Source organism: Styela clava, chromosome 4 (genome assembly GCF_964204865.1).
Source record: "Styela clava chromosome 4, kaStyClav1.hap1.2, whole genome shotgun sequence".
NCBI lineage: Eukaryota > Metazoa > Chordata > Ascidiacea > Stolidobranchia > Styelidae > Styela > Styela clava.
Genome location: NC_135253.1, coordinates 7,983,924 through 8,011,108, shown reverse-complemented (window position 1 = coordinate 8,011,108; position 27,185 = coordinate 7,983,924). Strand labels below are relative to the sequence as shown.

Below are 27,185 nucleotides of genomic sequence, written 5' to 3'. Positions count from 1 at the left end.
ACAGGAAAACAAATACAGACTGATGTATAACATAGAACAGTGATTCCCAAAGTGGGCGATATCGCCCCCCGGTGGGCGAAAACGATACAGAAGGGGGCATAAAAGCCGAAGGAGGTGATAGGGGGACAATTTCGCAAAACCTTTTTTTGTCACACGCGAGAGGATTGTTGGACTCCTCCCCACCGTAAGGTAGTTCGCGTCCAGGGATCGGCAACCTACGGCCCGCGGGCCAGATCCGGCTAGCGGAATAAAATAATCCCGCGACGCTTCACTGAATCATAGCGACAAAACGGCGGTTTTGACCATGAGGTAATTTGTAATCTAAGCTGGAAGAGTAGATTATAATTTTTACGTAACAGAATTTATCGTGAGACACGTTTAGACTAAATTCTATTATAACCTAACAATTTAGTAAACAACTACTCGTTTAACGAACCTACAGTTTAATTATATTTAGACAAATGGCAACACGCGGAAAAGTTGATGCTGAGTGCAGGGTTTCAATAGCGCGGCAAATATTTAAATAGAGCTCCCTGAGATGCAATGCAATGAGGAAGTAAAATTCATATTATATTCGAGAGATGCATCTTTTCTCGACATACAAACAGTAACAGCAAATTGTTCGTGTAATCAGTTAAATTTTCATTTATGTAAACAAAATTTTATGCCTGGTATTCCAAAACTTCGTATGGTGGATATAATACGCTTTTTTGTCAATAAATTCGTTCTTTTATTCCTGTTGGTAAATCTTACGATGGCCGGTAGAATTTGCCAATTTTTATATTGATTTTATGATCATTATATTGATCATTTTTTTCATCTTTTTTGTGAGGAATACCATGAAATTCGAGGTTTTTTCGTCTGACATATTGCGCTAAGTCCTCGATGTCTTTGTCAAATCTATGTTGAAGGGTTTTAAAGCTTTATTTGATGCTGACATTTTTTCGAATTTTTGTGAAGATTATTTAAATAGCTTTTCTGTATTCCGAATTCGATATTGATGAAGTAGCCTACTGACTTGCTTTCACGACTGGAACATCGTGTTGAAGAGAAGTGTTCACAGCACCAATATCATTCAAAACTTCCACAACAGTAACCATTTTGTTCATCAGTTGGAACATGACTTTAAGTCTTCCAGCAATTTGCTGGGTAATATTTAAAACATGTAGGAAATACTAGTAATTCTAACAAATTGTTAAACAGCAAAGAAAAAGTGATGACCCTGACAAATCCCGATTGGTCAAAAACTTCTCCTAATTCGATAAAATCACTTATCTAACACGTTCGTACTAATTTGGTCAAAACTTAAATTGTGCCTTTAGCATAATTATCACTAATGTAACACATCACTGTGAATTGGTTTACGGTAGAATCGATCTTCCATATCAGTCGTACGCTATTGTGGCTGAGGTGCGGTGAAGAAGAGATCAGCATCAAGACGTTATCGAAATATATATAAAATCCTACAGCAGTGGTTCTCCAACTTCTTCGTATTGTGACTCCCTCCAAAAATATGATCAAGTTGGCGACTCCCCGTGAAAAACGTCCTAATACTTTTCAATAATAGACCTTTTGGCGATGCGTTCTATTTAAACGAACAAACACAACCCAACGGAAGTCAGTGAAATCGCATTTAATATGATGAGTGTACTTGCGATTGTCATGTTGTTGTGAATTGTGAGAGCCGCATGTTTTCCCCCTTTCAACATTTACTCTAGATCGATATTTTGCCCGTATTATGGCCATGGTCTTCACACGAATACGAAGTCGCCAAAAGGTTGAGAGTGCGCAACTCTTTTTTTCTCGGATAATCTTTATGCGAGGAAATCCAAAAAATCATTACATTTTCAGAATTAAAATTTATTTTTATATCGATACCATTCACAAAATGGCGATGAAAAGCAGCAGTGTATTGCTGAAGAAAGATTTTGGCAAGTGATAGAATGTTTTCTAGGAACCCAAAACATCGCATCCCTAGTTGCAACAAAAATCTTTTTTGCTTGAAACTTGAACGATCCAAAGTCAATCTAGCTTTCGTCAACGTGAAAAGCAAATGCAACGTGAAAACAGTCAAGGTATCATTCAGGGATGTCCGATTCGAATTTAATATCCCAATTCATTCGAATATCGTAACTCTTAATTATTGCTTTTAGTGTTTATAAGAATATTAAATATCGCGCAAACGTCCTAGCGCCGCCGTCCACGTTTTGATTGAAAATTTTTACAATTATTTCATTTTATGTTTTATCGTATTCGAAGACACTCTTTGCGAGGCGAAATAAATTACTGCCGACATAAAAGGATTTAAGTCAGCGCCGACTTGAAGTACTTATAACACGTCGAGGAAGTTTCAAATTAAAAATATTTTACAATTATTATCGAATATTTCAACATAGCTGAGATAGTCTGGGTTACCGCGCAATAAATCTGAAATTAAATCAAATTTAGCTCAACGATGTCGATGTCACGCTGACGATAAACAGTCAAAATCATAACGAAAATTAGCCGTGTCAAAAATACGAATTAATGTTGATTTTACTGTATAATTTAAAACATTTCACCTAGTTGTTCTTTTTTCTATGCTTGCCAAGATGCACCACAATTCATAAATACTGTAATGTTTATCAAGTCCATTTTCTTAGAGCAAAAGAATAACTAATTTCAATCAATAAAAGCCCAATTCCTATGTTCCTGTAGTTTAGAATGTATTCGGAATTCGGAAGATTCAAAAACCTTTTTTTTCTAGAATGTCTTTGAAATATTCAGGTATTCGGTTATGGCTCTTCGTGGTATAATTACCAAACTGGATCGCAAGGATTAGAGGCATCGGATAAAGCCGCTTGTGGCCACTTATTACATTAGATGAGGACAGGGGCGCATTGAGACGTTGAGAGGCCCCATGCCATGCTGTTTGTGAGCCCTATCTCTAACAATGACGTAATTCGTATTATCCTGGTGCCATTTAGTCACTGCTTTGTCATTACGCAGAAACCTTCGTGGAATTATCATTGTCGTTTTATCCTCTCGAATTAGCATCCAGTGCTTCCTTTTTGTGGATTTAATTCTGGAAAATATGTGTCATTTTACATTAAATTCGATGGGTAATAATGGTATCATATTTTACTGTTTATGACGAACGTGTGTTTCGTTTCGAAAGTAAATTTTCGTTTCGATTTCAAAACACCAGTGTTTCGAAAATGCCCAGCCCTAGTCGCGACGCCCTAGCGAAATTGAAACGATGCACTTGGTCGTGGCGACGCCCACTTTGAGAACCACGGTCCGACAGTATAATCACAAAAGGAGCTATCGCAGTGATTTTAGCTACAGTGAATCAGAATATATGTTTTATTTGAGTTTAATAAATAATTTTCATTGAATAAGAATGAAAATTTCATTAAAACAATCAGAAATTTGAGAATGCCATCACAACAATGCTTTAGGTTTGCAGATGATACACCGGGTTTTGGCTCGTTAATGTCTCGTCGGCTAGTCTAAACCGCGCGCCGTGTTTGGAATTCAACATGTTATATTGCTGTCGTTTAATTGATTTTTTATTGGAATAAACAAGCATTACACATATTTCAGACTCAATTGTCTAACTCTAATGTATTTGAAATTGCAAAATCCTCTTCAGTTATGTAATTCAAAAATTTTCATTATGCAATTCAACTTCAATAGAACGTTATGCAACTAAGCATATGACGCTGACGTGACTATTCCCTGTGGAAATAATTTTATCTTCATGCCTTTGTTTCGATTTGTACAGTAAGTTGGCAGTTCGAGGTCGACCCCGCACTTTGAAATTTTGGAAGAAGTGAACAAGTCGCTAATAACACGCGCGTTTGCATTTTGTTAAAATCGCCGATTTGTTATTTAACCCCCTAAATCAAATGTTTTACTCAACATATATATATATATATGTCTTGTGCCACGAAGACGATGGTAATTACTTTTTGTTCCTTCACGAAACTGTGAAACTAAGTAGGTATATAAACATATTATCGATATATTATTGGGCACTTTACCTCACATAGTCGCATTTGATGTCCGCAGATTGTCGTAGTATTCCACAGCAATAATTCTTTTTATTCGAAACAATTGCAGGACTGAAAACATTTGAATTAATAAAACAACACATATCAATTAAATAATTTCGTATGGATTGTTTACTTTGCGCAAAAAATGTGCATTCATCGTATCCGTTAAAAAAGTCGGCTTTTTAAACGAGAGGCGTAATATGACTTAACACGTTTTTTTTTATCGCAAAGTTACGTATCAAAACTAAATACTTCCTGGCAGTTTTTCTCACATTTTTAAGCTTGCGGATTGCCATGGTATTTTAGAGTAAAAATGCCTTTATTTTGTCGTGAGTCGACGCAGCCGCGAGTTACGTTGAACACAATTAAATTAATACTGAATTCAAATTGATACTGAATTTCCAAATTTTCGTAGATTTCATAGATTTGGATATTTTATATGACAGAGAAATTATTCTACGCTGAAAAGCCGGCTCTTTTTATGTTCGAAAAGAAAGACAAGTCCCTTTGTGTTATAGGCAGTGCCAGTAAGTGTGAGACAAGTACTAACTAGCACGTAATCGCCCCCTCCCATTTTGGAAATTCTGGCTGCGCCCTTGCTCACGACTAAGAAATAGGCAGGCATTACATCTGAATTGTATAATTTAATAAATTCTAAGTAAATGATTGAACATTCACTCCGGGCACATATACATAAGCAAATCAACAAATTGAATGGAGCATAAAAATACAAACTTTTATTGGCAGAAGTGGAGTTTTTTGTATGCGTGTGTGCAGTTATCTGCATATTCAGTACTCATTCGTTTTTTGTGTATGACGTTGTTACCGATCAGTCGATCGCGAACTATTTTAAAGATTTTAGTCGATTGCGGTCGAAACGGGTTGGCCACCCATGGCATACATGAACGGATGTGGGAGGAGGGAAGATGGGTGCTACTCCGTTATCACTACTTCTTCTGGAGCCATGATCTCGGCAAAAAGAGACAAGATAGAGCAATAAATCACAAATGTTTTTGAACAGCTGTAATCCCGCTAACTTGAACTGATGCAAGTTGAAGGACCGAGAGGCGAGACGCGCGGGTCAGGTGGCGTCATCTCACTCGGCCGCACGCTCGTGTGCAATCATAGCTAAATGTTCGGCACAGAATTAAGCAGTTGAATCGTTTCGCCGAAATAGCTGAGTTTTTTGTTCAGTACATCGCTTAACGACTTTACCGACAATAAATGTTTGGTTATGCCAGAACTAATAATCCATTGACAAACGATTGTCAGTACGCAATTGGGCATCTCTTAGAACAAAGCAGCGTTTTATATTTTGGTACTTTACTATTACAATGGGTGGTGGCCTTTCCTTAATGATATTTATTTCAAATAATTATGTAATTATCCAGAGCAATGGTCTTGCAATCGGGTGCGGCTACCAGAACGGTTAGCTGTTTTCAATTTACAGCAAATTAGAAAGTTTTGGCATATAATACGTTGTATTAATACGTATCGGCTATATAAAAGAGCATATTAGGCAGTTTTATAGTGACATGCCAATGCTACATCATTCACAGGAGAGAAAAACAAACCGTCTGTCATCTCGTGCTTTCAGATGGATATAAAGACGAGGAAGAACGCATCCATATCCTATCGTTTAAACTTTGAAGAGTATAGATTTTTTAAATCAATAAAAATCAGTCAAAAATGCATATCGAGTTAGTAAAAGTATGACTATCCTAGTGAATGTAACCGCTCAAAAGCTGTAGCTCAATTAGATTTGTTTAGGTCCCCGGGGAAAGTTTTTATTTGAATATAGGTCTTGTGTTATTAATTGATGAAATAAATTGAGTTTTTGATTGAGTTGTGTTGGTAAAGGACTTGCCTTTTTTATTGCATATGACATTAGGTAACAACAAAACACGTTGGTACATTACCCAGGCCATTTCACAAAGTGTTGATTACGAGCTGTTTGATTGCTGTTCAATGTGACGTTTGTTCGTGCTATGTTTGATTCATTATTGATTTGAATTACATCGATTTAAAATTTTGTTTGTGTGAAAATGTTTATATACATAATACTCAACGTAAATTATTAGAGCACGAATTAGTCATAAAGGATGGAGTCAGCAAATTCATATTTCCTTCCTGTTGACTTTGTGATATTTGGAGGTGATCTTTGATTTTTTATTATTATTTTTATTTGCAATTTGATATTGGAAGTTTGTGAATGAAAAATAAGTATCAAAGTCTGCTACTGTATATTTAAATAATGGGCTTGCATTGAATGCCAACTTGTTATTTTATGAAAGTTCTGTGAAACTACCACCGTTTTGAATATTGGTGAAATGAATGTGACTAAAGCACGGGACAGGCAAATGCTTTATAGATGATTGGGGAAAATGCAGTCATTGTGTTCACAAAATCGTCGTAACACGGCGGTTCACAAGTTCGCGAGTAAGGATATCATTTTAATTCGTGTTATTGGAGAAGAGTATTGACCCTATCTGCGTGTCCACACGCCCGTGGTATTGAACACACGTTGTTGAATGTAACTCCGATCTGAACTCCTTCAGAAATCAATAAAGCACACAATATATGAAACACCAATTGTTATATTGAAAGTTTCACAATCCAATCCAAATACAGATACATTGAAAATACACTTAACTCTTAATGCAGTCAAAAAGAGAATCAATTTCTAACTAACAAAAAACGACAAAGACAATCAACACTGAGCTAGGGAAATATATCATAAAGGAAATGAATTAAAGCAACGACCTTGTTTCAGGCAAATAACATGCACTATTAACAATACGTGGTGAAAATATTTAAACATGCAGTAACTATCCTTATGTATTCGCTACAATATCATGTCTCTAATTGTTTCAGGGATACTATTTGCCTCTGCTTCGATTGGCGTGTACTTTGCTTACAAGGACAGGAAAGATCAAACCACGGAAAACTACTATTTTGGAAGCAGAAACGTGTCCCCGGTAAACATGCACTTATTACCACATAATACAATACGACTTAGCAGTTCGGTGTTAACGCAATTATTTTGAAAATCAATATGAAGCTTACAGAAATAATTATGCCATTCACTCAAAGACGAGTCTTGACTTCCTCTGTCATTTTACGATTATTGCGTGATGCCTAAATACAGTACTGAGTTCGTGTTCATCAATGTTTCGAGGCGCTCTTTATATATTTTTCAATGATTGAGGCAAGTTTCAACATATTTTTAATTAAACAAACTTTTTCGATTTTAGATTATTGTTGCAATGTCATTATCAGTGTCATACATATCAGCGCTTACTGTCATTGGCAATCCAGTCGAAGTATATCTCTATGGTACGGTATATGCATGGACCGTGGTTGCAAACCTCATAGGATTTATTGCTGCTTCAATATATTACATTCCATTGTATCATCGGCTTCGTATAAAAAGCGTATACGAGGTTAGCTTTGCATTTTGATGACAACAATTTTTATATTCGTATCAAGTTTAACGAGTTATAATTTTTGATGTATTATATAATATATATATTCTGAAATTATACGTTGAAATTTGCTTTATTATCTTTCACCATAAAGACCGCAACTCTATATTATCTCAAATTGAAATGTCTTACGGTATTTTTATCAAAACATTACTACATTTATTACTGATTTGAGCTATTTCTTTGATTTACATCAAAGTGTATCATATATTAGCAATAACATCAAGACTTGTATTCGGAACTTGCGAAATCGTTCTGAGCCAAATTTTATAAGAGAAATTCATTTAATATGATTTCTTTAACGTTCCATATGTTTTACATTTCAACAGTATTTGGATCGACGTTTTCATCCTAGAATACGATCATTTGCTTCATCAATGGCGATGATTAAATTGGTAAGGTATTCCAAGCTATATATTTAAAATACGACAAGATTCAGGCGTCCTTTATTCAAAAAATCAGTCAGTTTGATTTACCGTCTAATGATCAAAGCAATGTTTATGTTAAATTGTGCAAATACCAGGTAATTACCATGACACCGATTTGCGAATAAACGTTCTAGTAATTACACGGTTCCATAGCGACGAACTATATTAATGAATGTGAGATGAACTTAGAAAGGATTAAATATAACCTAAAATTTATTTTAGACATTTTACTTGGGAATAACTGTATATCTTCCTTCTCTTGCGTTGAGCGCAGTGACACCTCTCGAGCTAAACTGGACAATTGCATTGACAAGTATCCTCTGCACATTTTACACCAGCATCGTACGTTGATTTTTAAACAATTCAACTGATTAAATTACAAATTTTCGTACAATGAAATGAAAATTATTGAAAAAACTATTGAAATTAGGCATCACTAAAATGATGTCACGTCTACATATTTACCTCGATTCAGGTTGCAAAAGAATAACAAAAGTCGAACAATGAAAAATAATCGAAATCGGCGTAAAACGTAATATTGTATAGCGTAAAGGAGATTACTGTATTTATTTTAATGGTGGCCCTATTTATTTGATTATCATTAACTTTATGGTTACAGGGAGGAATGAAGGCAGTGATATGGACGGATGTTCTGCAAGGTGTTATCATGATTGCAGGAATGCTTGCAATTTTCATACAGGCAATAATAATGTATGGAGGCGTCGGACCAATAATGGATGCCGCAGACCGTGGAGATAGAAACAATTTGCTCAAGTAAAACATGCTTACATGGATTTGTCCAGCACGCGTCTACAATATTTAATATTTTTGTAGTTTAGCCCTTTCAACCACAGGTCTGATCTTCAATGCCTAGATGTCAATAGCACTCGCGTAAATGTAGCTTCATAGTAATGTATACACGTCGTGTATACTGGTGTAAGAGTGAAATTATTATTGTACAAAGAGTTCAGATTTTATTTACAGTAATTTCTACATACAGATATTAGGAATAAATCAATAAAAGCCACCGATTTCTAAAATAAAATCTCCAATTCAATCTAGAATGCTTGCACATAAATGAAATAATAACTTTTTTCCGCATTGTTGACTCTAGACTAGACATTGATCCCAGAGTTCGAAGTACCGTGTGGACGATTGGAGGTGCATTGGCACTCAATACTTGTTATTTAAGTTGTTGTAGTCAAGTCACAACTCAGAGATATTTGTCATGTAATTCAGTTCGATCATCTAGAATGTAAGTATATAATAGGAATTGTAGTTGAGTGCGTGTTTCGGAACTATTTTGAGATAGGTTATCATCTCACTAATTCAAACATTCCTACTAAATGAAAGTTGGATTCCGAAAAATCTGCATTTAATTCTGAAATTTTAAAACTTACATTCGCGACGATTAATCTAAGTCAGGTCACCTTTGTAATATTACTGTTTTACATATTCCGTGCGTGGAAATACGTAACACCTCATTCTCAGCTATAGAAACATGAAGTATTCACTAACTGATTACCTTTAAAAGTAACGCAGATCCGATTTTGTAGCATCATCTTAGGGATGTGGTACAATTGAGATGACTTGTATTTATCATACTAAACGCGAAATATTTTAACAAAGTGAATCGGCTATAGCGATACCATGTATGCGAGTTAAGTTATGTAAGATAATTGCACAAACCTAGTTCTCGTTGGTGACTGAATACATTTAGTGGAACGCTGAGGTGAATTCAAACACAAAGTTTTTAATAGTTATAGTTTCGAAAACAGGAATAAAATACATATCGTATTAAAAATGACTTTATTTACATCCTATTTAAAACTTTAGAGCTCAAAATGAAAAAAAGGCTTTGATTCTACGGGTTTTATCTATTCCTGGTTCATGCGGAATTTTATGGCGGTTATACCCCATTTAAGGTGTTGGGCTTGAGTTACATGTGATTTATATCTATAATGTTTGTAAATAAAAAAAAAAAACACAAATCAATTTTTGTGATTATTGTAGATTTCTTTTTTAAATTTGTCACGTCACTCTATAAATGTGTCTTATTGCAGCACAATATCATCGGGAGTCAACTCTCTATCAGCATTGGCTCTGGAAGATTTTGTCATTCCATGTTTTCCAGCGATGTCGACAACAAGAAAAATGATTTTCTCCAAAGTATTAAGTGAGCTATTACATGCACAATTCAGAACGACAATAATGTAGTTCAATGAGTACACACATTATATTACGCAATGATATTGACATAATTGAGATAGGTTGGTTTTGAATACCCCTGAGGTTCTCGCGATTTTGAACGAGGTTAGTTTGAACGATTATCTTTGATTTGCTATTACAATAATTTTTTTATTTAGTCCACACTTTCTATCATAATCTACTAATCAAATAGCTTCTACTAATATGTTAACTGAATTTTATGTACAATTCTGCTATTTTCATTGCTGCCAATCTTGGGTACAGCTGTAGTTTTTGGAGGAGTGGTTATGGGAATAGCCTACACCGTTTCGCTTTTATCTTCAAACATTATCCAAATCAACATGATAACCGGGGCTGTCGGAACACCAATTCTAAGCGTTTTCACCATGGGCATGTTCATGCCTTGGATTAACAGTTGGGTACGTATGTTTTCAAGCAAATTATCATTACTTGAAACTTGCCTTGCCTGCCCCGCTTTTAAGGCAGACTTTCCTTTGTGGTCCATCGAGTCACCATTTTCTGAATGCCAGGACTTCTGAAGAGTCCTACATACCACGATGGTCTTTAAAATTTATTATTGTCGTCCAGGGAGCGTTGTCAGGAATGATAAGTGGCATTGTCTGTGGAAGTTGGGTCGCTCTGGCTTCGATCAATCAAGCAACCTACCCAGCTACAACTGAGTCCCTACCCGTGTCCACTAGTAATTGTACTTTGACGAATTTTCTACACAATGCCCCAACTACGTCATTTACTGGAGTATCCGAAGATACCACTACACTCGAATCAATGTCTACGATATCTGACGAATATGGGTATTTATATATTTTTGTCAGTTCTGCCTGCTAACTACTCAAACAGCATGGGAGCATTCGGAGTTTACCTCTGCAATTTTTCTAGTTGTGTATTTTCCCTTTCGCAAAAATCACTATGAATCCTTTCTGCCAAGAAAAAACTACACTTCTTATTTATTATAAAAAGTAAAAGATTGAAATATATATTTTAATTCATTTACATTCAAAACGTTAAACGCACATATCAGATTTAAACAGCTCTTGCTGACTATTCTTCCAAAATATTTCAGATATTTTTTATTCATTTTAGATCTGTTTTACAATATACCTTGTATTCTATGTCGCCGTTTGTATACGGAACATTTGCATTCTTCGTTTCTATTATCGTCGGGCATATCGTCTCACTGTGTACAGGTCAGAATTTTCCTCTGTCGGATAGCATTACATGCATTGCCCCATATAAAAAATTCAGATTATTGGTAACTATAAAATTTATAGTATAAATGATAGGCTAACTTTGTCGAGAAAATCTCACCTTTCCAGGCGTTCGCCAGGGACAAGTGTTTCGAAATAAATCTTTGTGACAAACATAATTATTTACAACTACTAATCAACTTTAATTTGGATAGAAATTCTCGTTTCAGAGGCTCCCAGGAATTTTAAATATATAATCTCGTTCGTTTAACTGAAACACAGTGGGTGATCTCGCAAAAAAACAGCCATAAATTTTTTAAATAACTTCAATGAATTGGATTAAATTTATTTAGTTTTGTTTACACTTGAACTTTGTTTGTTCGTGATTGAACCCAAAAGTTCCAGGAATTTAGAACGTTCTGCACAAAAGTTATGTTTTCTCTAGAAAATGTCCAAATATATACCATACTCGGCGTTGGGAACAAACTAGCATTTGCTACCCAAATTTTCAATTACTCGCATATGCTCCTTCTCTGAGGATTTTCCTCGATTCTGTTGCAATTAAGATTAAACATCGTTAATTCGATTCGAATAATAGAAGCTCCAAATCTCGGCCTATCCTCAATAAAAAAAAATACCATACATTATACCTTTTTATGCGTTCAAAAGCGTTTGGGGGGAATTCCAATCTAAAATATATAATTAATTTTCGATCGGCTTTCTAAGACTTTATTATTCGGCTCCATTGATACCCCTGATTCCAAACCCCCCTCCCCCAAAGAATAAAATACCATTTTGCGTCCACTCTGGTTTGAGAACACCCGAGACGAAACTGCGGTTACAAGAAAAGTTGCAAAAAATGAACAGATAATTTTATTGTTATGTCGTGAACGTGTACATATCAGTAACATATCAGTATATCATAGAGGCCGTTATAAGTAGATTGAATTGAAGCCGGATTTTTCATCAATTTTTTTTTTAAAAGTTACTATGTTTTTTGCACGAATTCGTGACCCGTGGGCTCACTTTTGACCCATGGGTCAATGATTCGTCATCCCTGTTCTAAGGAAATTATAACTTTTGTGCAACGCGTTCCAGAATATTATCAGTAATCAGTAATTTATTTCTTCACCAAGCTGAAAGTACGAATTATACATACACAAGTAAAGGAAATATAAAAGACCGCATTCCAGGGTGAAAGGAGACGCCGAAAACCAATTCTGGTTATCGAGCGGCGGCACCCTCGGGGAAGTCTAACAAAAACGTGATAAATATAATTAAATCGAACAAAATATATTACTTAATAAATAAATAAAGAAACGCAATCGATGCGTCAAGGCGACCCGGTAAAAACCAAGCAATCGCCGTTTAAAAATAAGAAAATCGACTCCATGCACCACAGTCTAGGTAACCATGGAAATTATTAAGTGAACCAAACAGACTTGCAGTGTTGTCATAGCAGGTAAATAGTTCGGCTACGGTAAAGTGCAACACAAGTCGATTGTGTGCATATAAGTGTCCAGATTGAAATAAAACTGGATGTTTAAACACAGGTAATTAAAAGGGTATTAAAAGTATACAGGTATTAAAACAGGTATTAAAACAGTTATTAAAACAGGTATTAAAAGTATGATCCGTGTTTAACTCGGATCTTTCATTTTTAGGATTTAACAAAGTATCAGAAGCTGATCCGGATCTATTTGTTCCTGTTATAAATTGCAAAATATTACGTTTCGGCATTCCAGAAAAATCGTCAACAGAAAAAAAAATAACAGAGAACAGCAAAGAAAATGTTTTCATAAATTCATGCTGTACCGGAGATGATTGTAGTCAGTACTTACCGGAATCCCCGCACAATGAAGAGGAAGAAACTATCTTTTAAATTATTTATTAATGCAAGCTGTGATTGTCAATAATATTAAAACTTGATAGACATCAATTGCATTCTTATTAACCAACTGCAAATTGCCTTTTAATAGCCGAAATTGCTTATACAATTGTAACGGATTGTTAAAAATTATACCTAAACATATACATGTATATAAATGTTGAAATTTTCGCAAAAGTGTGATTTTCTAGTCGCTATAAAAATTATACTTTTTCCAAAATTTTTTTAAAGTTGGTAAGCTTTCGGTGTTCAAAGATAGGACTTTTTAAACATTACACTTTTTATTATCTGAACTTTATCAAATATCGTATGCAGAAAATCAATATTTTTTTCATCAATGTATGCATCATTTCTTCAAAATGATTAAACGAAATAAATAATGAATAAAAGTAAACACACATTTCACTAAAGAGTCAAAGCTGGTTATCAACAGCGATAAAATCGGGAATACTAGTTTTCGTAGTACTGGTATTATCGGTAAGTATGGCTCCGGTGACATTACCAACCGGCATCGACCGCTAAATTAGGCCTATAATAGCGCTCCAATCAATCCACGAGGTGGCAGGTTTTACTTAAAGCAACTTATAAGCGACATACAGGCGAATTTACGCATTGCATCTAGTCTCGAAACTTGTCTGACTTAAAACACAATATTTCGTGTTATTACCGTTTGATTGCATACAAATATGAAAATCAAGAAAAGCAAAAATACGGATCTCTAAAAAGGAATAGTTATATATATAATATATATTATCGGAGGCATTGTTCACTTCAATACTGCACTATAGTGTGCCTGTTAGACCAATGATTATTTGTTTCGTTTCCTATGCGTAATAAAACGTCGCGACAGGTGCATTTAAACACCGATTCGCTCTGCCTCTGGAAATCATTTTGGGGGTTGTGGTGGTTGGCCTTATCGCCATCATAATGCAGCCTTCGGTAAACAGCACACATGTTTATTTTACTGGCGTTTTAAAGCCACATCGTGTCGAATGTTTGAATCCATTCGTTATAAATTGGTTATTTCTGTTGCTGATGAAAGTTGTCAACACGCTGTCGTAATCGAACTTTTTACATCGCTACGCGAAGGCGGTAAAATCGGTCATCGATTTTGTTAATTAATTCACCATGGGAATCGACAACACATATCCTGCAATAAAATAAGATATACGTGAGCTAGGAAAGACATCCACACGTCCTCAAAAATAATTTTGTATCCTTTTGAAATTATACCACATATAACACATTTAGATGACAAATCTGTTAATAAGCTTATTAATTAACTCGTTGAACAGAGTAGCGTCGTTCTGGGAAGACGCGAGTGCGAAGAGTTAAGCGTATGACCTTAAGTAAACGACGTTACACGTCTGTGGTTGGGTCGTCATTTATTTGGTTCTCTGACATCTGGTTCTCGGGCAGTACTTTGGAGGAAATTTAACAAAAACAGCAAATATGAAGTAGATAATTGAATGTAATAAACTTCTGACAACTTCTTCCGTCGTTGGTTGATGAAAATTTGAACCACATGTTGGTATCCAATTAGGATTTATCGGGAGATCACCAGAATTAATAATAAATGAAGCCGATTCTGAATACTGCAAATACTGCGTAGACCTATGGAATTCTTGGTTGTGTATAGCGTATAGCGCAAATCCGAACAGGTAGAAAGCTATAGCGCTGCTGTAGAACAAGACTGACTTATGTCCACTTTTTGTGAGATTTTCACTTTTTTCAATTTTTTGAGGTTTTAAACTATGATCTATCAGATGCACCTAAGCTTGACCCCAAAAGCTGTATAGTTTGGAAGATAGCCTTAACTTATGTCCTTATGCTGGAGTGCAACACTGACTTATGTCTCAAACAAGTGGACATAAGTCTTGGTCCGCTGTTTTTTTTTTATGCAAAAGTAGCTTATGTCTACAAAAGTGGACATAAATAAGCTATAAACTCCCAATAACAAATTTCAAATATACTGGGCCTGAGTCTTCATGCATGGCTGCACATACGAAGTAAGATTTGTTGTACTACTTATATCAGTCAAATCAGGTTTTTTTTCAACCAATATGTGATATTAAATATTTATGCAATGAAAGGGATTCATGTTTTTTTTATCTAGTTGATCAGCTTCCTTCAACACAGTAAGTTTCATTAATCAAATAGAAAACTAATCGCTTTTTACCGATGGCGACAAAAGGAAAAAGATACCTTGTGGAATGAGAGAGCTCAGAATAGTTGATACAGTTCGTTTTGGCTACTCATATGCACATTGTTACCATTTATATTATAAAATGCTCTATATAATAAAGCAAAGGTGAAATAAGTGATAGAAATATAGTAAAATTGTGCTCCTGTCCTATGTGCTGCATAACCTTAGTACGGTGGCTGCAAATTCCATCAAAATAACAAATATTGGCGAGAAAAGAGCAAAAATAACTACTATTGCAATAATATACTCTCACTAAGGTTATAGGAACTCATGATAAAATGGAAAATGAGTAACAAAAATATGAAATAAATTACATATTGAAACTATCCATTTATAAGAAAATATTAGCAAGCAATATGCATACATTTCATAATTGTGGAACATTGCTTGCAAAATGCGGTGCTAAAAATCACTTCTTAACATATGTGCCATTAAAATAAGGTGACAATTTGCATGATTGTATGGGTCAATATCTCAGACATATTCAGCAATTAACCATTAAATCATCATCAACGTATCAGAGCTAGTTCGGGTTCAGGTAATGGTATTCACTTTGCAGCTTTCTGCAGTTTTGTAATTTTCTAACCTCAGACCCTACAGAATGCAAAAACTTTTATAGTTATGACCAAATGACGTTGTTCGTAATGTATATTGTTGTATTGAATAAATTAATTTCAAATTTGCAGTACTTGAAAACGGAAGAAGTTGCCAAAAGGTCATTTCTTTTTTTTTGCGAAATCTTCACGGCCCGATTAACATATTATATATGTCTCGGGCCACAAGGACGATGTTAATTACTTTTCGTTCTTGCACGGAACTGTGAAACCAAGTTGTTATATAAACATATTATCGGCACTTTACCTCACATTTTATCTGCGCAGATTGCCGTAGTATTTCACAGCAATAATGCTTTTTATTCAAAACAATTGCAATAATGAAAATTTGAATTAATAAAGCAAGACATTTTAAATAAACCCGTATGGATTGAATAATTTGCGCAAAAAATGAGCATTCATCATATCCGGTAAAAAAGTCGGCTTTTCAAATGAGAGGCGTAAAATGACTTCACACGTATTTTTATTGTACTAAATTAAATCATACTCTTTGGGATTTCATAGCAGATCTCGAGATTTTTCAACGACGCGTGACGGATTCGCAAGATCGCAAAGATACGTATCAAAACTAAATATTTACTGGCAGTTTTTCCCATATTTTTATGATTGCAGATTGCAGCGGTATTTTAGAGTACCAGTGCTTTTATGTTGTCGTAAGTCGGCGCATCAGCGAGTTACGTTGAACACAATTAAAATGATATACAAAGACATTTCAAAATTTTCGTAGATGTCATTAATTTGGATATTTTACTTGACAGAAAATTTATTATACGCTGAAAAGTCGGCTCTTTTCATGTTCGAAAAGAAAGACAAGAGCCTTTGTGTTAAAAGCAGTGCAATTGAGTGTGAGACAAGCACTAACTAGGACTGGAGCGCCCTCTCCCCTTTTGGAAATCCTGGCTGCGCCCTTGCTCATGACTGAGAAATAGGCAGGCTTCACATCTGAATTGTATGATTTAATACATCTTAAATAAATAATTAAACATTTAATCCGGGCACATATACATTATCAAATCGACAAATTAGAAGGAGCTTGAAAAATACAAATTTTTGTGGCGATTTCCTTAAGAATGTGCCCACAGAGCCCATCTTATTTGCAGCGGTGGATTTTGTGTATGTGTGTGTGTGCAGTTATCTGCATATTCAGTACTCATTCGTTTTTTGTCTATGACTTCTCATTACCGATCTGTCGATGGCGAGGTATTTTGCAGATTTTAGTCGATCGCGGTTGGCCACCCCTGGCATGGAGATGAATGGTAGAAGATGGAGAGTAGGAAAAAGGGGGTCTTACTCCGTTATCACCATTTTTTCTGGCGCCATGATCTCTGCAAAAAGAGCAATAAATCCCAAATATTTCTGAACACGTGTTATCCCGCTAGCGTTCTGTCTTTAACTGACGCATGTTGAAGGGTCAAGTGGCAGTCGAGATGCGCGGTTCAGGTGGCGTCATCTCATTCGGCCGCACGCTCGTGTGCAATCATAGCTAAATGCTCGCCCTACAATTAGGTAGTGGAATCGTTGCACCGATTTTCAACAAAAATAGCTGAGTTTTTGTAAAAGACATACGGTTTATCGACAATAAATGTTTGAAGTTTGATTATGCCGGAACCAATACCCATTAGCAAACGATTGTCAGTACGCAATTGAGCATCTTCTAGGACAAAGCAGCGTTTTATATTTTAGTACTTCACTATTACACTAGGCGATGGCCTTCCCCAAATGATACTGAATTCAAATAATTATGCAATCATCCTAAGCAATAGTCTTACAATAAGGTGCAGCTACCAGAACGGTTAGCTATTTTGAATTTACAGCAAATAAGGAAGTTGCCGCCTATAATATGTGGTATTTATATATATTGGCTATATAAAAGAGCATATTAGGAAGTTTGGATATACTGAAGAATCTCCCACCCGAGGTACCCAACTGAAGAATCTCCACCCCAACTAAGACCATCTAACCATGACCCTACCAAATATTTAGTCCAGGTCAAATGAAGGATCAACTGATATTCACCAGTCAACTGAAGGATCAACTGGTATTATCGGCTTAGGTGGGTTAGGGGAGGGGGATATTCTTCAGTTGGGAAACGGGATCAACTGAAGATCCTCCCCAGGCGGGTCCGCGGGTGAATTCTTCCAGCCACCTGGAAGACCTTCGCATACCACAGTTTGAGAATCACTGCATAAGAGAAAAGAAAAAACCGTATGTCTGTCTCGTGTTTTCAGATGGATGAAAAGACAAGGGAGAACGTATCCATACCCTATCGTTTGAACTTTAAAGAAAAAGGATTCTTTAAATCAATAAAAATCAGTGAAAATGCATATTGAGTTGGTAGAAGTATGACTATCCTAGTGAATGTCACTGCTCAAAAGCTGTAGCTCAATTCGGTTGGTTTATAGGTCACCGGGGGAAATTTTTATTTGAATATGGTTTTTGTATTATTAACAGATGAAATGAGTTGAATTTTTGTTCGAGTTGTGGTGGTAAAGGTCTTGCCTTTTTTTATTGCATATGACATGTGGTGACTACAAAACTTATTGGTACATTAACGAATGAGATTATTAAATTCGCAATTACGAGCTGATCAGGGGAGCTTGGATTTTGTGTATTGAACTGCAGGTACTTACGCTTACGCACTCCGAACTGTTTAGTTGCTGTTTTAATTTGACGTTGTTCGTGCTATGTGCCGTTATTATTGATTTGAATGACATCGATTTAAAATTTTGTTTGTGTGAAAATGTTTATATACATGATACTCGACGTAAATTATTAGAGCAAACATGGAGTCAGCAAATTCATATTTCCTTCCTGTTGACTTTGTAATATTTGGAGGTGAGCTTGCATTATTTTTATTTGCAATTGAAAATTCGAATTGTGCGAGTGAAAGTTATCGAACTATCACATTCTGTTATTGTATATTTAAACGATGGACGTGCATTAAATGCCAACTTTTTATTATATGAAACTTCCATAAGATCAATCGTACCACCATATTGAATATTGGAACAAATATGTGACTAAGGCACATGGCAGACAAATGCTCTATATACTATAGCTAAATGGGAAAAAAATGCGGTAATGTTGTTTACAAACCCGTCACGAAACATCAATTCACAAACTCGCGAGTAAAGATATCATTTCAAATAATATCATGTCCTTAATTGTTTCAGGAATACTGTTTATCTGCGCTGCAATTGGCGTGTACTTTGCTTACAAGGACAGGAAAGTTCAAACAACGGAAAACTACTATTTTGGACGCAGAAATGTGTCCCCGGTACACATGCACTTGTTTAAACATAATATGACATGACTTAGAAGTTCGGTGTTGTTGCAATTACTTTGAAAACTAAGATGAAGCTTACGGAAATAATTAACTGCTTAAATTCCATTCACTCAAGACGAGTCTTGACATTCTTCACAACCTCGACATTCCGAAATATTGCGTGAAGCTAAAATACAGTACTGAGATCGTATTCATCATTGGTTCTCGTATTCATCACGCTACTAATATGCTTGTCAATAATTGAGGCAAGCTTCAAAACAAGTTTAAACTTTTTTCGATTTCAGATAAGTGTTGCAATGTCATTATCAGTGTCATACATATCAGCGATCACTGTCATTGGCAATCCAGTCGAAGTATATCTCTATGGTACGGTATATGCATGGACCGTGGTTGCCAACCTCATAGGTTTTATTGCTGCTTCAATATATTACATTCCATTGTATCATCGGCTTCGTATAAAAAGCGTATACGAGGTTAGCTTTGCATTTTGATGACAACACTTTTATATTCGTATTAAGTTTAACCAGTTATATTTTCTAAATTTCCGTATCAACCTATTTAGTATGCTATATATATATATATATATGCCGAAATTAAACGTTGAAATTTGCCTTATTATCTTTCACAATAAAGACCACAACTCTATATTATCTCAAATTGGAATTTCTTACGGTATTTACATTTTAAACATTTCTATATTCATTACAATTTTGCGCCATTTCGAACTTGATATACGTCAAAGTGTATCATATAATAGCAATAATATCAAGACTTGTATTCGGGAGTTTGTGAAATCGTTCTGAGCAAGATTACATAAGATAAATTTATTTAATATGATATTTTCAACTTTCAATATTTCAACAGTATTTGGGTCGACGCTTTCATTCTAGAATACGATCATTTGCTTCCACAATGGCGATGCTAAAATTGGTAAGCTATTCGAAGATGTTATTAGAAACAAAACTTAACGTTCTTAATTTAAAAAATCAATCGGTTCGATTACGTAAAAAACGAAGAAATGACGAAATTATATGGTAAACGGAAAATTACCAGATGATTCCCATAACACTGATTCGCGAATAAACGTGGTATTTACGTGATTACATGAAGCAAGAGCAACGAACTTTACTATGTCATAAATGTGATATAAACTTGAATGAATGAAAGAAATGTAACCTGAAATTCATTTTCAGACATTTTACTTGGGAATAACTGTATATCTTCCTTCTCTTGCGTTGAGCGCAGTGACACCTCTCGAGCTAAACTGGACAATTGCATTGACAAGTATCTTCTGCACATTTTACACCAGCATCGTACGTTGATTTTTAAACAATCCAACTGATGAAATTACAAATTTACGCACAATAAATGAAAACTATTGAAAAAACTAATGAAATTAGGCATCACTAAAATGATGTCACGTCTATATATTTACCTCGATTCAGGTTGCAAAAGAATAACATTAGTCGAACAATGAAAAATAATCGAAATTGGCGTAAAATGTAATATTGTATAGCATAAAGGAAATTACTGTATTTATTTTATTGGCGGCCCTATTTATTTGATTATCATTAACTTTATGGTTACAGGGAGGAATGAAGGCAGTGATATGGACGGATGTTCTGCAAGGTGTTATCATGATTGCAGGAATGCTTGCAATTTTCATTCAGGCAATAATAATGTATGGAGGCTTCGGACCAATAATGGATGCCGCGGATCGTGGAGATAGAAACAATTTGCTCAAGTAAAACATGCTCACGTGGATTTGTCCAGCACGCGTCTACAATATTTGATATTTTTGTAGTTTAGCCCTTTCCACCACAGGTCTGATCTTCAATGCCTACCTAGATGTCAATAGCACCCGCGTAAATGTAGCTTCATAGTAATGTATACACGTCGTGTATACTGGTGTAAGAGTGAAATTATTATTGGACAAAGAGTTCAGATTTTATTTACAGTCATTTCTACATAACAGCTATTAAGAAATAATCAATAAAAGCCTCCGATTTCAAAATTAAATCTCCAATTCAATCTAGAATGCTTGAACATAAATGAAATAATAACTTTTTTCCGCATTGTTGACTCTAGATTAGACATTGATCCCAGAGTTCGAAGTACCGTGTGGACGATTGGAGGTGCATTGGCACTCAATACTTGTTATTTAAGTTGTTGTAGTCAAGTCACAACTCAGAGATATTTGTCATGTAATTCAGTTCGATCATCTAGAATGTAAGTATATAATAGGAATTGTAGTTGAGTGCGTGTTTCGGAACTATTTCGAGATAGGTTATCATCTCATTAATTCAAACATTGCTACTAAATGAAAGTTGAATTCCAAAAAAATCTGCATTCAATTCTGAAATGTTAAAACTTACATTCGCGACGATTAATCTAGGACAGATCACCTTTGTAATATTACTGTTTTGCATATTCCGTGCGTGGAAATACGTAACACCTCATTCTCAGCTATAGAAACATGAAGTATTCACTACCTGATTACATTTAGAGGTAATACATATCCTATTTTGTAGCATCATCTCAGGGATGTGGTACAATTGAGATGAATTGTATTTATCATACTAAACGCGAAATATTTTAACAAGGTGAATCGGCTATAGCGATACCATCTATGCGAGTTAAGTTTTGTAAGATAATTGCACAAACCTAGTTCTCGTTGGTGACTGAATACTATTTAAATAAAAATACACGATCAGGCTGGGATAAACATAAGATTATATACCCGATAAATTGTTTAAAATTTATTGCATTACCTGCATCGAATTTATAAAGCGCATAGTTTATAGAGTTTCCTAACAATACATATTGCTGGCTTTCATCTTTCACCTGCACAAAAATTGTTCAGATAAGTCAATAACAAGATTTTAATCATGAACGAGTAAAAAGAATAGCGGCTATACTACGTGACTCATATAGAAATCGCACCTGTAAAACTAAATTTTTAATTTCGTGTTTCCAATACATCGTCAATATCGGTTAATTTTATTCTCATATTGTTTACTCTATTCAGAGCTGCACTGTTACAATGGATTCCTGGCACAATCATGGTCCTTCTCTCCATTGCAAATGGTTTAGTCATGTATGCCTATTATGAAGGATGCGATCCACTTTTATCTGGTGCGATTGAGAAAAATGACCAGGCAATGCCTAGGTTAGCCCTGAAAATATTTCAAGATTTGCCTGGCATGGCAGGAATGTTTACGTCGGCTGCATTTAGTGGAACACTGAGGTGAATTCAAACACAAAGTTTCTGATAGTTATAGTTTCAAAAACACGAAAAAACAGAAATAAAATACATATCGTATTAAAAATGACTGTATTTACTTCCTATTTGAAACTTTAGAGCTCAAAATCTAAAAAATTCTTCTCTTCTACGAGTTTTATTTATTCCTGGTTCATGCGGAATTTTACGGCGGTTATACCCCATTTACGGTGTTGAGCTTGAGTTACATGTGATTTATATGTATAATGTTTGTAAATATAAAAAACACAAATCAATTTTTGTGATTCTTGTAAATTTTGTTTCAAATGTCACTCTATAAATGTGTCTTCTTGCAGCACAATATCATCGGGAGTCAACTCTCTATCAGCATTGGCGCTTGAAGATTTTGTCATTCCATGTTTTCCAGCGATGTCGACAACAAGAAAAATGATTTTCTCCAAAGTATTAGGTGAGCTATTACATGCACAATTCAGAACGACAATAATGTAGTTCAATGAATACACACATTATATTACTCAATGATATTGACATAATTGAAATATATATGTTGGTTTTGAATACCCCTGAGGTTCTCGCGATTTTGAACGAGGTTAGTTTGAACGATTATCTTTGATTTGTTATTACAATAATTTTTTTATTTAGTCTACACTTTCTTCCATAACTTACTAATCAAATAGCTTCTACTAATATGTTAACTGCATTTTATGTACAATTCTGCTATTTTCATTGCTGCCAATCTTGGGTACAGCTGTAGTATTTGGAGGAGTGATTATGGGAATAGCCTACACCGTTTCGCTTTTATCTTCAAATATTATCCAAATCAACATGATAACCGGGGCTGTCGGAACACCAATTCTAAGCGTTTTCACCATGGGCATGTTCATGCCTTGGATTAACAGTTGGGTACGTATGTTTTCAAGCAAATTATCATTACTTGAAACTTGCCTTGCCTGCCCCGCTTTTAAGGCAGACTTTCATTTGTGGTCCATCGAGTCACCATTTTCTGAATGCTGGGACTTCTGAAGAGTCCTACATACCACAATGGTCTTTTAAATTATTTATTGTCGTCCAGGGAGCGTTGTCAGGAATGATAAGTGGCATTGTCTGTGGAAGTTGGGTCGCTCTGGCTTCGATCAATCAAGCAACCTACCCAGCTACAACTGAGTCCCTACCCGTGTCCACTAGTAATTGTACTTTGACGAATTTTCTACACAATGCCTCAACTACGTCATTTACTGGAGTATCTGAAGATACCACTACACTCGAATCAATGTCTACGATATCTGACGAATATGGGTATTTATATATTTTTGTCAGTTCTGCCTGCTAACTACTCAAATAGCATAGGAGCATTCGGAGTTTACCTCTGCAATTTCGCTAGTTGTGTATTTTCCCTGTCGCAACAATCACAATGAATCCTTTCTGTCAAGAAAAATCTACATTCTTATTTATTATAAAAAGTAAAAGATTGAAATATATATTTTAATTCCTTCACATCCAAAACTTTCAACACACATATCAGATCAAACAGCTCTTGCTGACTATTCTTCCGAAATAATTCAGATATTTTTTTATTCATTCTAGATCTGTTTTACAATATACCTTATATTCTATGTCGCCGTTTGTATACGGAACATTTGCATTCTTCGTTTCTATTATCGTCGGGCATATCGTCTCACTGGTTACAGGTCTGAATTTCCCTCTGTTGGATAGAATTACATGCATTGCCCCATATAAAAAATTCAGATTATTGGTAACTTTAAATGATAGGCTAACTTTGCCGAGAAAATCTCACCTTTCCAGGCGTTCGCCAGGGACAAGTGTTTCGAAATGAATCTTCGTGGCAAACATAATTATTTACAACTACTAATCAACTTTAATTTGGATAGAAATTCTCGTTTCAGAGGCTCCCAGGAATTTTAAATATATAATCTCGTTCGTTTAACTGAAACACAGTGGGTGATACCGCAAAAAAAGCCATACATTTTTAAAATAACTTCAATGAATTGGATTAACTTTATTTAGTTTTGTTTACACTTGAACTTTGTTTGTGCGTGATTGAACCCAAAAGTTTCAGGAACTTAGAACGTTTTGCACAAAAGTTATGTTTTCTCTAGAAAACGTTCAAATACCATACTCGGCGTTGGGAACAAACTAGCATCCGCTATCCAAATTTTTAATTACTTGCATGCACTCCTTCTCTGAGGATTTTCCTCGATTCTGTTACAATTAAGATTAAACATCGTTGATTCGATTCGAATAATAGAAGATCCAAATCTCGGCCTATACTCAATAAAAATTACCATACATTATACTTTTTTTATGCGTTCAAAAGTGTTTGGAAGGTAATTCCAATCTGAAAAATATATTCAATTTTCGATCGGTTTTCTAAGACTCTATTATTCCGCTCCATTGATACTCCTGATTCCAAACCCCCCTCCCCCAAAGAATAAAATACCATTTTTGACCACTCTGGTTTGAGAACACCCGAGATGAAACTGCGGTTACAAGATAAGTTGCAAAAAATTAACAGATCAATTTTATTGTTATGTCGTTAACGTGAACAGATCAGTATATTATAGTAGCCGTTATAAGTAGATTGAATTGAAGCCGGATTCATCATCAATTTTTGTTATTGGAAAGTTACCGTTTTTTGCACGAATTCTTGACCCGTGGGTCAATGATTCGTCATCCCTGTTTTAAGGAGATTATGACTTTTGTGCAATGCGCTACTAATACTAAAAGTATGTTCCGTGTTTAACTCGGATCTTTCATTTTTAGGGTTTAACAAAGTATCAGAAGCTGATCCGGATCTATTTGTTCCTGTTATAAATTGCAAAATATTACGTTTTGGCATTCCCGAAAAATCGTCAAGAGGAATAGCAGAGAATAGCAAAGATAATGTTTTTATAAATTCATGTTGTACCGGAGATGATTGTAGTCAAAATTCGCCGGATTCCCCGCATAATGAAATAAAAGGAACTGTCTTTTAAATTATTTATTGTTGCAAGCTGTGATTGTCAATATTAAAATGTGTTAGACATTCATGGCATTCTTTTCGCCAACTGCAAATTGCCTTTTGGTAGTCGAAATTGCTTAAACAATTGTAACGGATTGGTAAAAATTATAACAAAAACCTATACATGTATATAAATGTTAAAATTTTCGCGTCACAGTGTGATTTTCCACTAGTCATAAAAACCAAATTGTCTCTTTTTATCTTTTTCAGAAGTTCGTAAGCGTTCGGTGTTTGAAGATAAGACTTTTTAAACATTAGACTTTTTATTATCTGAACTTTATCAAATAGCTCATGCAGATAATCAATACTCTTTTTTATCAATGTATGCATCCTTTATGTAAAATGTTTAAACGAAATACGAATACAGTACATCGTCATGGAAAATTGTTTTTATTTGTGTTTACAATTCGAGTGTTTGCTTGCCACCATATGGGCGATCAGCCAACTTTCATTACAACATTTTGTGATGAAAGCATGTGAGCATAAATGTGAATAAAAGTAGTTTAACCGGAAGTTTTGCATCAACGGATTTTGGCGCGAATATTATTTTGCAAAAAGTTTACATTTTTTATAATAGAGTATCGCAATCACAAATGGACTTGTATAGCGCGAATTTGAAACTATATATTTAACGAGAAAAAAAAAGACAAAACGATAATAGGATATTGATATAGGTATTGCAGTTACGGGGTAATTTTCGTAAATATCTAGTACATTTGAGCAATTTATAAAATGGAAATGTCGCTGCTCATATTAAAAAATAATATAAGCTGATAAATTCATTGAAACATTTTCATTCACATACAGTAATGTTTGACGCCGTGGCTATGTTTGCATGTCACGTATAACGGTGGCAATGTGCAGTGCACTAATTTACAGAAATCTCTGAGTTAATGTTTCCAGATTGATTGAGTTTTAAAAATAATTCAATGATCTATATATTATTCTTATCTATAACCAATATCTTGCTTCGTGAAAAATTCTTTCTTGGGGTGTTTATGAATTTTTAGCAGTAGTATTTTAGCAGTTATTCGCGTGACTCATCATGTTTATTTATTTATATTCTAGTTTTCATAGTATAGACCTTGATGTGGCAAATACTTCAAATTCAGAGATGAATCAGAAGAATTTCTGAATTTAACAACAAATATTTTAATACTCACTATCATAAAATGTTATCAAGTGTCGTTGTCGATGACCAGTTTTTATTTCCCATGACTCCCATTCGATTTGCGAATTTAAATAGTACTCGAAAATTTCATTACAACAGTTTTCCAGTAAAAATATTCGTGTACAAATGAAAAGTAAACACACATTCCACTGGAGAATCAACGCTGGTTATCAAGCAGCGATAAAAGCGAGAATTCTAGTTTTCGTAGTACTGGTATTATCGATAAGTATGGCTCCAGTGACATTGAAAACTGGCATCGCCCGCAAGAGATGATACCAGCGAGCCAATCAATTCATCAAATGAACTGTTTCACTTCATGTACCATTAGAATCGAGAACAAAAAATCTGCAATAAAATAAGTTATACGTAAGCTAGGAAATACATCCGCACGTCCTCA

General features: G+C 34.9%; 2 protein-coding genes across 5 annotated transcripts; both read left to right on the top strand.

Annotated features, from left to right (window-relative positions):
- The first annotated feature begins 5,757 nt into the window (after positions 1-5,757).
- LOC120326774 (sodium-coupled monocarboxylate transporter 1-like) lies at positions 5,758-13,635 on the top strand. Of its 2 annotated transcripts, none has more exons than XM_078112193.1 (12): positions 5,758-6,191; positions 6,912-7,015; positions 7,292-7,480; positions 7,852-7,917; positions 8,173-8,292; positions 8,570-8,724; positions 9,065-9,205; positions 10,014-10,126; positions 10,423-10,577; positions 10,747-10,970; positions 11,260-11,363; positions 13,028-13,635. In XM_078112193.1, exons 1-12 carry the CDS (start codon positions 6,140-6,142, stop codon positions 13,243-13,245), a joined length of 1,641 nt encoding a protein of 546 aa, XP_077968319.1. In that variant the 5' UTR covers positions 5,758-6,139; the 3' UTR covers positions 13,246-13,635. The 2 variants fall into 2 exon arrangements, with proteins under 2 accessions (XP_077968319.1, XP_077968318.1); XM_078112192.1 differs by lacking the exon at positions 5,758-6,191 and adding an exon at positions 6,214-6,476.
- Positions 13,636-18,551: 4,916 nt separating this feature from the next.
- On the top strand, positions 18,552-25,954 carry LOC120326778 (sodium-coupled monocarboxylate transporter 2-like). Of its 3 annotated transcripts, none has more exons than XM_039393125.2 (13): positions 18,552-18,693; positions 19,245-19,348; positions 19,642-19,830; positions 20,222-20,287; positions 20,551-20,670; positions 20,947-21,101; positions 21,446-21,586; positions 22,386-22,604; positions 22,934-23,046; positions 23,347-23,501; positions 23,671-23,894; positions 24,183-24,286; positions 25,380-25,952. In XM_039393125.2, the coding sequence occupies exons 3-13, from the start codon at positions 19,654-19,656 to the stop codon at positions 25,589-25,591; spliced, it is 1,686 nt and encodes a 561-aa protein (XP_039249059.2). In that variant the 5' UTR covers positions 18,552-18,693; positions 19,245-19,348; positions 19,642-19,653; the 3' UTR covers positions 25,592-25,952. The 3 variants fall into 3 exon arrangements, with proteins under 3 accessions (XP_039249059.2, XP_039249058.2, XP_077968012.1); XM_039393124.2 differs by having other exon boundaries at positions 18,557-18,906; positions 25,380-25,954; XM_078111886.1 differs by lacking the exon at positions 24,183-24,286 and having other exon boundaries at positions 18,560-18,906; positions 25,380-25,401.
- The last annotated feature ends 1,231 nt before the right edge of the window (positions 25,955-27,185 follow it).